This window comes from Heterodontus francisci, chromosome 36 (assembly GCF_036365525.1).
Source record: "Heterodontus francisci isolate sHetFra1 chromosome 36, sHetFra1.hap1, whole genome shotgun sequence".
NCBI classification, from domain to species: Eukaryota; Metazoa; Chordata; class Chondrichthyes; order Heterodontiformes; family Heterodontidae; genus Heterodontus; species Heterodontus francisci.
In genome coordinates, this window is record NC_090406.1 from 9,088,721 (window position 1) to 9,101,408 (window position 12,688).

Genomic DNA, 12,688 nt, shown 5'->3' on the forward strand with positions numbered 1-12,688 from the left:
CCCACAAATCATCCACAAATTTTGAAATTGTGTCCTGTGCACCAAGGTCTAGGTCATTAATATAAATCAGGAAGAGCAGGGGTCCGAACACTGAACCCTGGGGAACTCCACTATAAACCTTCCACCAGTCCTAAAACATCCATTAACCATTACACTCGTTTCCTGTCACTCAGCCAATTTTGTTACTACTGTCCCTTTTATTCCATGAGCTCTAACTTTGCTCGCATGTCTGTTGTGTAGCACTTTATCAAGTCCATTTGGAAGTCCATGTCTTCTTTTGGGCCTCCTTATCTCGAGAGACAATGGATACGCGCCTGGAGGTGGTCAGTGGTTTGTGAAGTCCATGTACACCACCTCAAAAGCATTGCCCTCAAACCTCTGTTATCTTATCAAAAAAACTCAAGCAAGCAAGTATAATACAATTTTTCCTCAACAAATCTGTGCTGGCTTTCCTTAATTAACCTGCATTTGTCCATGTGACTATGAATTTTGTCCCGAATTATTGTTTCTAGAAGCTTCCCCCCCACCAAGGTTAAATTGACTGGACTGTAGTTTTTGGGCTTATCTTTACACCTTTTTTTGAACAAGGGTGTTACGTTTGCAATTCTCCAGTCCTCTGGCACCACCCGAGTCTAAGGAAGATTGGAAAATTATGGCCAGTGCCTCCGCAATTTCCATTCTCACTTGCCTCAGTACCCTTGGATGCATCTCATCCAGTCCTGGTGCCTTATCCACTTTAAGTACAGAAAGCCTATCCAATACCACCTCCCTATCAATTTTAAACCCTTCGTGTCTGAACTACCTCCTCTTTCACCGTGACCTGCGCAGCAAGATCTTCTTTGGTAAAAACAGCTGCAAAGTATTAATTTAATACCTCAGCCATGCCCCCGCCTCCATGTGCAAATCCCCTTTTTGGTCCCTAATCGACCCCACTCCTCCTTTTACCACCCTTTTACTATTTATTCCCTTTTATATTCTTGGGAATGAGGTGGGCCAAATGGATTAAGTGTCAGTAGGGCAACATTTAGGGAACAGTGATAATAAAAACAAGAAATGCTGGAAATACTCAGCAGGTCTGGCAGCATCTGTGGACAGAGAAGCACAGTTAACGTTTTAGGTTAGTGACCCTTCTTCAGAACTAGCAGATATTAGAAATATGAAAAGTTTTAAGCAAGTAAAGCGGGGTTGGGGCAAGAGATAACAAAGGAGAAGGTGTAGATAGGACAAGGTCACAAACAATAACCAAACAGATGGTCATGGAGCAAAGGCAAACAATATGTTAATGGTGTGTTGAAAGACAAAGCATTAGTACAGATAGGGTGTTAACGGACTGAAAACTGAACAGCCACAAGCACAAACATGAAAAAAAAAGTGGGTAGGCAAACTGAACTAAAAGAAAACAAAAAATATTTTTAAAAATAACTAAAAGTAAAAGTAAAATGGGGGGCCCGTCATGCTCTGAAATTACTGAACTCAATGTTCAGTCCGGCAGGCTGTAGCGTACCTAATCGGTAAATGAGATGCTGTTCCTTAAGCTTGCGTTGATGTTCACTGGAACACTGCAGCAATCCCAGGATTCTTCTGCATCTTAATCGCTGTCTCTTTTGTCATCCAGGGAGTTCTACCTTTCCCCTTTGAGAGATTATATCTTGACTGTGCCTGAACTAGCTCTTTTTTAAAGGAAGCCCATTGTTCAGTTACAGTTTTGCCTGCCAACCTTTGAGACCAATTTATTTGGGTCAGATCACGCATACCTCATTGAAGTTGGCTTTCCCCTAATTAGAACCATAGAAAAATTATGGCACAGAAGGCGGCCATTCAGCCCATCGTGTCTGCGCCGGCTGAAAAATCTAGCTGCCCAATCTAATCCCACCTTCTAGCACCTGGTCCATAGCCTTGCAGGTTACAGCACTTCAGATGCATGTCCATGTATTTATTCTTACTCTGGATTGTTCCTTGTCCTTTTCCATAGCCAAGCTAAACCTCATGATACAATGATCACTGTTCCCTAATTGTTCCCCTAATGACAGGTGATCCATTTGGTTCACCTCATTCCCAAGAACCTGGTCTCGCAATGCTTCCTTTCTTGTTGGACTGGAAACATATTATAGAAAATTTTACTGAACACACTCTAGGAACTCTTGCCCCTCTCATGTAGCAGCTTTACGAAAGCAAAAATCTTCCAAGTCATTTGAAAAGAGAAAAATTAATAGATATGGGAGACTTTTCAGGGGGACAATGGGTGCAACAAGGTACAGGGACTCAGGAAGGGAATTCTATGGGACATGGATGAAGACTCTGCCAGTGATGCTTAAGTGTACAACAGACCAGAGTTCAAGGAGAACTGGAGGAGGCTGTAGGAGAGTGGAACAAGGTCACAGAGCGAGTTGCCAACAAAGACAAAGATTTTGAAGTCAGTGTGCTGGGACATGGTGAGCCATTGTACAGCAATCTGCATTGATAATTATCCAGGGAAACACAGCCATGTAATTAAGTATTTAAAAAGTGAACTTTGCAAATGGTAACAAAAGAAGAATAGAATTGGAACCTATTTGCCCTCTCTCAAATGGATTAATACAGCTTGATTTCTTTCTGCATGTTTGCTTAAGAGTTTCCAAGAATGTAATGTATATTTAAATAATAAACAATGGATAACAAGGAATGATTACAAAGTGATTTCACTGGGGTTCATTAAGCTTAAATGTCATGACAATATAGCCAAAATAGTTTACAACATTGACCTCCATGTTCAGATTACATTATTAAATATGTTCTGAATAATTCATCCTTTGTATATGTTCACTGACAACAGCTGCATTCCAGTACCTCAAGTGGGAGTAGAAATCACAGCACTCAATTCTGTCCTTGCCCATGAGCAGGAATACCAACTAATATTTTCCCCTTTATTCCTGGTTCAGGGCTGCTAAAGCTAACTGCAGTACACCACATACATTCAGATTAGTGGATGCAGAGATCAGAGTTTGAATTCGATTTTCTCTGGTCTGTCTGGACTCAGTATTGCTGCTCCCATCATCTAAATATTTTTCCATGGTTTACAGAGATGACATGAAGGTTTCTGATAAGATAAATGGAGAAAAAATGTTGCTTCGTGGTTTGGTTGAGTTGGTAACTAAGTGAATTGGGTATGTAGTGAAGATTAGTGTCAATAGAATGAAAGGAGAGCTTAAGAAAATTTATTTATTTACACGGGGGTTGCTAAGACGTGGAACAGCCAAGTGGTGGAAGCAGAAACCGTAGTTTTTTTAAAAAGACAATTGGATTAGCATTTGAAAAAGAAAAAAAATATGGTTATGTGAAAAGGGCAAAGGAATAGAACCTTTTATGTTAATGGAATGTGGGCAAAACTGAATTCTTACTGCCCATCATTATCTTCCCTAAGAGAGTGGCGAGGGGCCTTCTCTTGCAGTGCCTCTGTTGATGATGTGTGAATGATGAGATTAAGTAGGAAATTTCAGGCCATTGACAATATATGTTCAAGTCAGGATGATACCAGAACTGGAGAGAAACTTAGAAATGATGGCATTTCTATGCCCTTGGTTATAGAGGTTAGAAAGCTCAGAGCTCCTGTGAAAGCAAGCCTGGTTACTGTAGATCATACAGAAGTCATGGTGCACCAGTGGTGGAAAAAGTGGAATAAAAACAGAAAATGCTGGAAATACTCAGCAGGTCAGGTAGCATCTGTGGAGAGAGAAGCAGAGTTGAGGTCTGTGACCTTTCATCAGTGGATACGGAGTACAGTGACAGGGCACCATACATGCTGCCTGTCCTCGCATGGTTGATATCAAGCTTTGAGTATATTTGCAGGCTGCACCCAACCAAGTGAGTGGTATTTGATCATAAATCTGACTTGAACCTTTTAGATTGTGGGAAGCTTAGAGGAGTCAGGAGGTGAACCACTCATTGCAGAGTATCCATCCACTACTCTGATCTTGTAGTCATGTTGATATGACTGGTCCAGTTAAAGCTTCTAGCTTCTGTTGATCAGGTGCTGCTGCTGATGGTGAGGATTTAGACTGGTGCTGTTGAAGGTCAGAAGTTATTGGAGATGGTCACTACTTGACACATGGTGATGCAAATTTACCTGATGCGTTAACTCAAGCTTGGATGTTATTAGGTTTTGCAACAGGCTGGTATGGACTTGGGTTGTTTGATTAGTGGAAGAGTTGAACACTGCAGAATGGGCAACAGACAGCCACACTCCTGACCCCATGACGAAGGGAAGGTCAGTGCTGCAACAGATGAAGATTGGGAGATAACCTCCTGTAGCAATGACCTGAGGCTGCCGGATGGGTGAGATTGCCTTTGCTCTATGACCTCTTGGTCAGCTATATAGCTATGTGGCCTTGTCCAATCTGCACCTTCTCCTTTGTTATCTCTTGCCCCACCCCCGGCTCACTTGCTTATAACCTTTGACATTTCTAATATTTGCTAGTTCCGAAGAAGGGTCACTGACCCGAAACGTTAACTCTGCTTTTCTTTCCACAGATGCTGCCAGACCTGCTGAGTGGTTCCAGCATTCTTGTTTTGATTACCTGAGGCTGCAATGTTTGGCCTCCACCGTCTCCCCTTATACCAGGCCACAACTTAAGCCACTGGAGGATTATCTCCTTGACCCCAGTTTTGCTAGAACTCCTTGTTGTCACTGGTAGCAACTCTCACCTATCCTTTAGCATTCAACCCTTGTAACTATGTTCGGCTCAAGGGTATGACAAGATCTAGAGCCAAGTGGTTCTGGCAGAATCCAAACTGTTATTTGAAGTAGGTGTTGCTTGATAGCACTCTGAGTCCTTCCATCACTTTGCTCATAATTTAGGAGGAGGCTGATAGGGTGGTAATAGACTAGGCTAGATTTACCCTGCTTTTGGTAGACTGGAGATACCTGAACAATTGTACTCATTGTCAAGTAAATACCGGTGTCAAAGACAAGCTAGTGCAGCCCAGCAAAATGAGAGCAATAGTTCTGATATGCAGCACTACAAACAGGATAGAAACACAGGTGTAGGCTGTCCAGCCCCTCAAACCTGTTCTGCCATTCAATTAGATCACGGCTGATCTGTACCTCAACTCCATATCCCTTAATACCCTTACCTAATAAAAATCTATTCATCTTAGGCTTGAAATATTAATTTACCCAGCATCCAAAACCTTTTGGGGCTGCTGTTGGGATAATAGCCTTCACTGTGTCCAGTGAACTCAGCTACTTCTGGTAGTGGAGTGAACTGAATTAGCTAGACACTTCCATTTAAGAAAAATGGAGACCATAGGAGCGGTACCGCCCAGTCTGCATTTTTGGTTGAAGCTATTTGGATATACATCAGACTCGTCTCATTTGCTCACATGGTGGGCTTTGTTATAGTTGAGGATTGTGAAGTTCATGGAGCCTCCTCCTCCCCATCTCCTGCCATTAGGGGAGGTATGGCTACTGAGTATTGCTCTGATTTGTTGACTGCGGAATCATTTAGCACTGTCTACATCAGGGGTCTGCATCATGAGGTGTGGAGCCGCACGCAGCTCCCAACCTCCATTGATCAAATCCATTTTGATTGCAATTAAAAGGACTTTTTAAAAAAACTACTAACATTGATACTTTCTGACAAGTACAATTAACAACTTTTTTTGTAAAAAACTTTAAAGCATTGTTGAAATGTGTGTTTTGTTTTTCATTTCTTCGTGTATATGGGGTGTTCAGATTGAGGTAGTACCCTTGTATTTTCAGTCAGCTGCATCCAATTTGTAGGATGGACTGGAATTGTGGAAGTGAGCAGAAAGGTATGGCACTATGCTTAATGGGAAATATAGCCAAGTTAGAAATAGTAGCTTTGCTGAGCTTTGATTTTAAGTGGCAGAAACCACAATGAAATAGTTAAAAGTAAAGGCAGAGCGTGTGAGACTGTAAAGACTAGCCGACACTGGTAATTGCAAGGACATCTGTTCTTTATGGCCTGATTGTGTGACTCCCTGTGGTTTGGAACAAATGGACTCCTGTGAATCAAATGATGTCCATCCCTGTGTGAGTGATAAGGAGTGCTAGGCCCCTCTTATCTTCGTGAGCTGCCACTACTTGTAGCTGCAGACTGCACGAAACACTCAGGAATGTACACCTAATAGAGATAGCAGGATGCGCCGCAATTACTTGTCACAAGGTAGAGACAGAACTCATGATCCATGTAGGGAGTGAGACCAGAATGGTTATTGATGATTCCTATGCTCTTGCTAATTAGCTTGCTTGTCCGCTTTCTTTTATCTTGCTGGTACAAAACAATATATTATTAGTAACAAGTATGTATTGAGAATGGAGTGTATTGTTAACCTCAGTAACAGATGTACTGCATGTCACCACGTGGGTGAAGTCGAATTGTACCGCACTGATTGGTTAAACAAGGAGGTGTAGCATGAATCTTAATGTATAAACAGTAGTACCTGTATCACAAACTTCACTTACTCTAGTGGACCAGACAGACTCTGGGTGGAGTCAGTGTCGTTGTATTAGAGTAAGTCAGCCGGCTAAATGCGCAAATAAAGTAATTGATTTTACCTACACATCCGACTCAGTATATTTACTGAACCAGACTGAATGCAAAAAGAACTCAGATTTACAGAATCACTGGTCCTCATCTACACCCAGCTCTCACTGCTGGTTCCAAGCACCACACCCCGGTACACCGTCTCGGCCGATGGGCGAAACGTAGTGAGGAGAGAAATGATGAACATGACACCACCTGGGCGGATGTCTTTCTCGATAAAGGTAATAGTCAGGGCGGAAGGATTCCGAGCGGCTCAAGGACCAAAGGCGTACCACACCATAGAGCATGGGCTACGATTGTTGGTATAACAGCTATGAATAAAATAGCAAGGTAAGGAGGGTCTCTTCAAGCCTTAGTCGGCAACCCACCTAAGAGAGGGAAACTCTAAATCCAAACCCATGGCATGGAGATCTCGCTGCTGCCGTCCCAGTTCACTGGGCCACGAGAGATGAACTCCAGGCTTAAAGGGTGGGGTCAGTCAGCGCAAACTGTACTCCACCTTAAAGCACCACGCGCAGGCAGGAAGGAAATCCATCCACCCCGACTATAACTCAACAAGTAAGTCCTGTAGTGATGGGAAAGGGGCGAAAATGGCAGGTGCAAGATGGCACTGGCAGCCGCAATTCCAATCCTGCATGCAGGCGGTTCAGGATATTGTTCGTTTTGATGATGACCTAGGGACGATATCACCACCCGGTAGCACCCTGAGCGACCAAGCAGCCTTTTTGACGGACAGCACTGCTTGCTCCAAAATTGGAGAGGGGCCTAGAAAAGGTGGCCTAAACAAATGCTTGTCTCCCTACCACCCAGTTGGCTTGCTGCAGTCAACGGGCATATCTTAATGCGGTCAAACTACGACAGAGAAGGAAACCCATACTCCTAACCCCGCTTCAAAAGGTGGGAAAAGAAGAAAAATTCTGAAACTCGCCTGGTGGAACGTGAGAACAATGCTCGACTCTGGTGACAACAGCCGCCCCCAACAACGCTCAGCCCTGGTGGCCCATGAGCTAGCCAGACCAGATATTGATATAGCAGCCCAGAGTGTGGTCAGCTTCTCGGAGCAAGGCAGCCTGACAGAACACAACGCTGGCTACACCCTCTATTGGTCAGGTAGACCTCAAGGTGAACGACGTCTCTTCGGTGTCAGCTTCATGGTGAAGAAGACTATCACCACTAAACTTTCAAGCCTGCCAATCGGCCACTCCAAACGGATCATGCCCCTGTGCCTGCCCCTCCAGGACCAGCAGCATGTAATTCTCATCAGCATTTATGCTCCAACCCTGAAGGCTAACCCAGCTGACAAAGATAAGTTCTAAACAGATCTCCGTGAACTCATCCAGAATGCCCCACCCAAAGACAAAATCATCATCCTTGGTGATTTCAACGCCAGCGTGGGCTCTGACAGCCTGGCACGGGAGTGCTCAGAGACCATGGAGTTGGAAACTGTAATGAAAACGGACGTTGACTCTTGGAACTCTGTGCAGAAAAGCAGCTGTCCATAACCAACACCTTCTTTCAACAAAAAGATCGCTTCAAGACCACATGAATCCATCCCGGCTCTAAACACAGGGACCTGATAGATTACATCTTTGTGCGCTAGAGTGACCTAAACCACATCCTGCATACTAGAGTCATGCCTAGTGCTGATCGCCATACAGACCACCGGCTCATTCGTTCAAAGCTGAACTTCCACTTCAAGCCTAAGCCCAAGAACAGGCCTAGAGACAACCCACCAAAGAAATTTTGAGTCAGCAACCTGCAAACCTCATCTTGCAGAGATAGATATCAAGCAACCTTACAGACTAGACTGGAACATCCTGATCTCACTGCTGATTCCACTCCAGAAGAACTCTGGGACCACATCAAAGCTGCAGTACTGGATACTTCCAACAAGGTCATCGGACCCAGCACCAAGAAGAATAGGGATTGGTTTGATGAAAATGACAAGGAAATTCAAGTTCTGCTTAAAAAGTCAGCTCATCAGGCTCACCTGGCTCAGCCTGCCAACCAAGAGAAAAAGACAGCCTACCGTCAAGCATGCAGCACCTTTCAATGTAAACTGAGACACATCCAAAATGACTGGATCACACTTGCGGAAAAAACTCAACTGTACACTGATACTGGCAACATAAGTTTCTAAGAAGCACTAAAATCTGTCTATGGACCAGCATGTCAAACCCAAAACCCCTTGAGCAGCGCTGATGGCAAGACCCTACACACCAACAAGGAGTCGCTCCTTGATCCCTTGTCAGAGCACTTTGAAACTCTCTTCAGCACCAAGTGCACCGTGCATGATACTGCCATCAATCGCATCCAACAACACCCTCTCAAACAACAAATGGATGAGAGTCCAACTCTGGAGGAAACTGACCGCCAACCGGATGAAGAACAAAGCCCCTGGAGCCGATGGAATTCCACCCGAAGCCTTGAAGCATGGTGGTCCTGCCCCACACAATGAGCTCCATGAGTTTTTCACGGCCTGCTGGGAACAGGGCAGGATTCCACGGGATCTTCGCGATGCCGTTTATAATCACCTTGTACAAAAGCAAAAGGAGAAAAATCAGACTGCTCCAACTACAGTGGGATCACCCTCCTTTCTATTGCTGGGAAGATCCTGGCTAGAATACTTCTGAACAAGCTTGTGCCTACCATTATGGAAGAAAACCTTCCACAGATTCAGTGTGGTTTCAGACCAAACAGAAACACCACGGACATGGTATTTGCACTCAATTACAAGAAAAGTGGCATGGGAAAAACAAAGACCTGTACGTCACTTTCGCAGACCTCACTAAGGCATTCGACACTGTGAGCAGAGATGGACTTTGGAAAATTCTTGAAAAACATGCACACCCAGGTTCCTGGCCATGGTGAAACAATTTCATGAAAATCAGTACGGACAAGTCAAGCAAAACAGCGACCTCTGAAGTCCCTTCCATATCTCCAAGGGCGTGAAGCAGGGGTGTATGCTGACCCTGGCTCTATTCACCATTTTTTTCAGCATGATACTGCAGCAGGCAATGGAAGACCTTTTCAACCTTCAGGCTCACACAAAGACACAAGAAAAACTCATCCGTGAACTTCTTTTTGCCGATGACTATGCTCTCCTGGCCCACTATCAGTCAGACCCACAACGTATAACAACACATTTTTCCAAGGCAGCACAACTTAGGACTAAAAATCAGTTTAAAGAAAACTGAAGTCCTGCATCAGCCTGCACCCCAAGAAGAATATAGACCACCAAGCATAGTCATCGAGGGAACAGAGCTGAATGCCATAAAGCAATTTACTTATGGTGGCATCAATGAGATGCTCCCCAAATAGACAACAAAGTGGACAATAGGCTCTCAAAAGCAAACAATACATTTGGCAGACTCTACAAACATGTGTGGAGCAATCACAGCCTCAGAGCACAGACCAAACTAAAAGTGTACAAAGCCAGTGTCATGACCACCTTTCTGCATTGCACCGAGTCACAGGCCCAATGTCATGTACGCTTTCTAGAGCGCTTCCATCAGCGCTGCCTGCGCAGCATCCTCAAGATCCGCTGGCAGGACTGCATCTCAAACACAGAAGTTCTGGAAACAGCCAACATCGCCAGCATTGAGGCCATCCTCCTGCAAAGTCAACTGGGTTCGGCGGGTCACATTGCCTGGATGGACAACAGTCACCTATCCAAGATAGTGTTGCATGGAGAGCTGACCATGGGTGAAAGGAACAGAGGGGCCCAGTGCAAACGTTTCAAGGACTCCCTGAAGAAGTCTCTCTCTGTGCGCCACATCGACCATCGCTAGTGGGAAGCGCAAGCCATAGATCGTGATGCCTGGAGATGCTACATCAGGAGGGCTACAGCCACCTTTGAGACTGAGTGAAGAAACAGCATGAAAGAGAAGAGGAGAAGGATAGATCCAATTGCCCCCAGCAGCGACTGCACCTTCACTTGTACCCGCTGTGGGAGAATCTGCCGGTCACGGATAGGCCTGACTAGCCACCGGCAGGCCTGCAACCGCTGACTACAACCTTCCCAAAATCTTTGTCAGCGAAGAAATGCCAAGAACAGAGATTATTGGCATTTGAGTAACAGCATTTCTGCTTTTAAAATACTGCGTATTTGACCATGTTTGAAAAATGGCTCGTTATAAAGACTGACAAGCTTTGACCCAGAGACCATTAAGTGGATAAGCTCTTTCCAACAGGCCAAAGCAGCCTACTTGATTGGCACCCCATCCACCACCTTAAACATTCACTCCCTCTACCTCCAGCACACTGTAGTTGCATTGCCTCCAAGATGCATTGCAGCAACTCGCCAAGGTTCCTTCGACAGCACCTTCCAAACCCACAACCTCTACCACCTGGCAGAACAAGTACAGCAGGTGCATAGGAACATCACCACCCCCTGCAAACTCCCCTCCAAGTCACATTACATCCTGACTTGGAACTATATCGTCTTTCCTTCACTGTTGCTGGGTCAAAATCTTGGGACTTCCTCCCTAAAGGCACTGTGAGTGTATCTACAGCAATTGGACTGCCGGGGTTCAAGATGGCCCTTCTCAAGGGCAGTAAGGTATGGGCAATAAATGATGGGTTTGCCAGCAATGCTCACATCCCATGAACAAATAAAGACAGCCAGCACAAACACAATGGACTGAATAGTCTCCGTCTGTGCTGTAAAATTCTGTAGCCTCACATTTAGAACAAACACTAAAAGGAAACAGAATTGATTGTTTCCATTGGTCAATCAAGGTGGAAGAGCAAGTAAGATGGTATATTTGGACAGACAGAGCAAAGTTCAGCAGAACAACAATCAGAATGCTAACAAATGAAATTTGTTGCAACAAGTGACTTATCTCTCAAATTTATTCAGAAACTGTCATTTTCGCCACCGCTGATCAGCAAATTACTTTCAAGTGCAATAACAGGTCCATCGGCGAATGCAGGGCCCCACACACAGCAGAGATAAATGACTAAACTGCTTTTGATGGAAAATTCTCAGTTCTTACAGAAATAGCTTTAATGGGATTTTTAACATCTCCCAGAACCAGTAGAAGAGGTAGATTTGATTTAATGCATCATCCAAAGAACAGCATTACCAAAACTACAGCTGAACCTCAGCACTGAGTTGTCAGTCTATATCACGTGCTAAAGCCCTGAAGTGGTACATCCACAACCTTAAATGACTGAGGCCTGAAGGTTGCTCACTGAGGCAGGGTGACTCTTCACAAGATTCATCTCTTCATTACCTGGGGCCTCCCCAAAAAAATACACCCCAGGACCACTGAGGAAAGGCGAGACCCAGATCATGAATTTAAAATGACCGAAGATAAAAACAGGCGACGAACCCATGACTCGGACCTCACCTTAACTTTCTGCGCCTCGTTGATGCACTGCTGGTAGCTACCGATGTAGAAACTGTTCCTGACATCGAACAGCTGATCGGCCTCCCCCTGTTGCTGCATCGCCGCCATCTTGCTCCCCGCCGCGCAGGCGCAGCACACGTGGCGCCGGAAGTGCCAGAGCACAAGCACGCTCGCCGCACTGCGCATGCTTGAACTGCTGTGCCTGAGCTTTGCAAATATTAACCTGATAATTAATGCAATTCCTAATGTTTGTTTTTAAAAATGCATTTTATATAGACTATTAAAATAATAGATTATATAGAATATAAAATATAGCATATTAAAATAATGCAATTCTGTATACGTTTTTAAAATGAATTTTATAGAATATTAAAATAATAATAATGCAATACGCTTTAAGGTTTTTAACAGATGCATTTTATATAGGCTGTTAAAATAGTAATGCAATTCCTGATTTGTTTGTTTAAAAAAAAAGCATTTTATAGAGTATTTTTTTGGACCATGGCAGGGAGCTTATTGACCTTATAGAACTTTATTCTTGCATAGAGGCATTTAAGGGGAAGCTAGATAAGCACGAGATCGAAAGAAACATAAGGATGTGTTGATGGGGTTAGACGTAGACGTGCTCATGTGGAGCATAAACACTGGCATGGATCTGTTGGACTCTTCTTCTTCTTTGGCCTCCTTGTCTCGAGAGACGATGGGTAAGCGCCTGGAGGCGGTCAGTGGTTTGTGAAGCAGCGCCTGGAGTGGCTATAAAGGCCAATTCGAGAGTGACAGACTCTTCCA

At 44.4% G+C, this 12,688-nt stretch overlaps 1 protein-coding gene across 1 annotated transcript in view; it reads right to left on the reverse strand.

Annotated features, from left to right (window-relative positions):
* Positions 1-12,037, reverse strand: part of cope (COPI coat complex subunit epsilon) — a 33,789-nt gene extending 21,752 nt beyond the window's left edge. Inside the window, exon 1 of the mRNA XM_068016114.1 lies at positions 11,900-12,037. Within this exon, the coding sequence (XP_067872215.1) occupies positions 11,900-12,007 (108 nt within the window). The 5' untranslated portion in view covers positions 12,008-12,037. The remainder of the gene's footprint in view (positions 1-11,899) is intronic.
* Between the last annotated feature and the right edge of the window lie 651 nt (positions 12,038-12,688).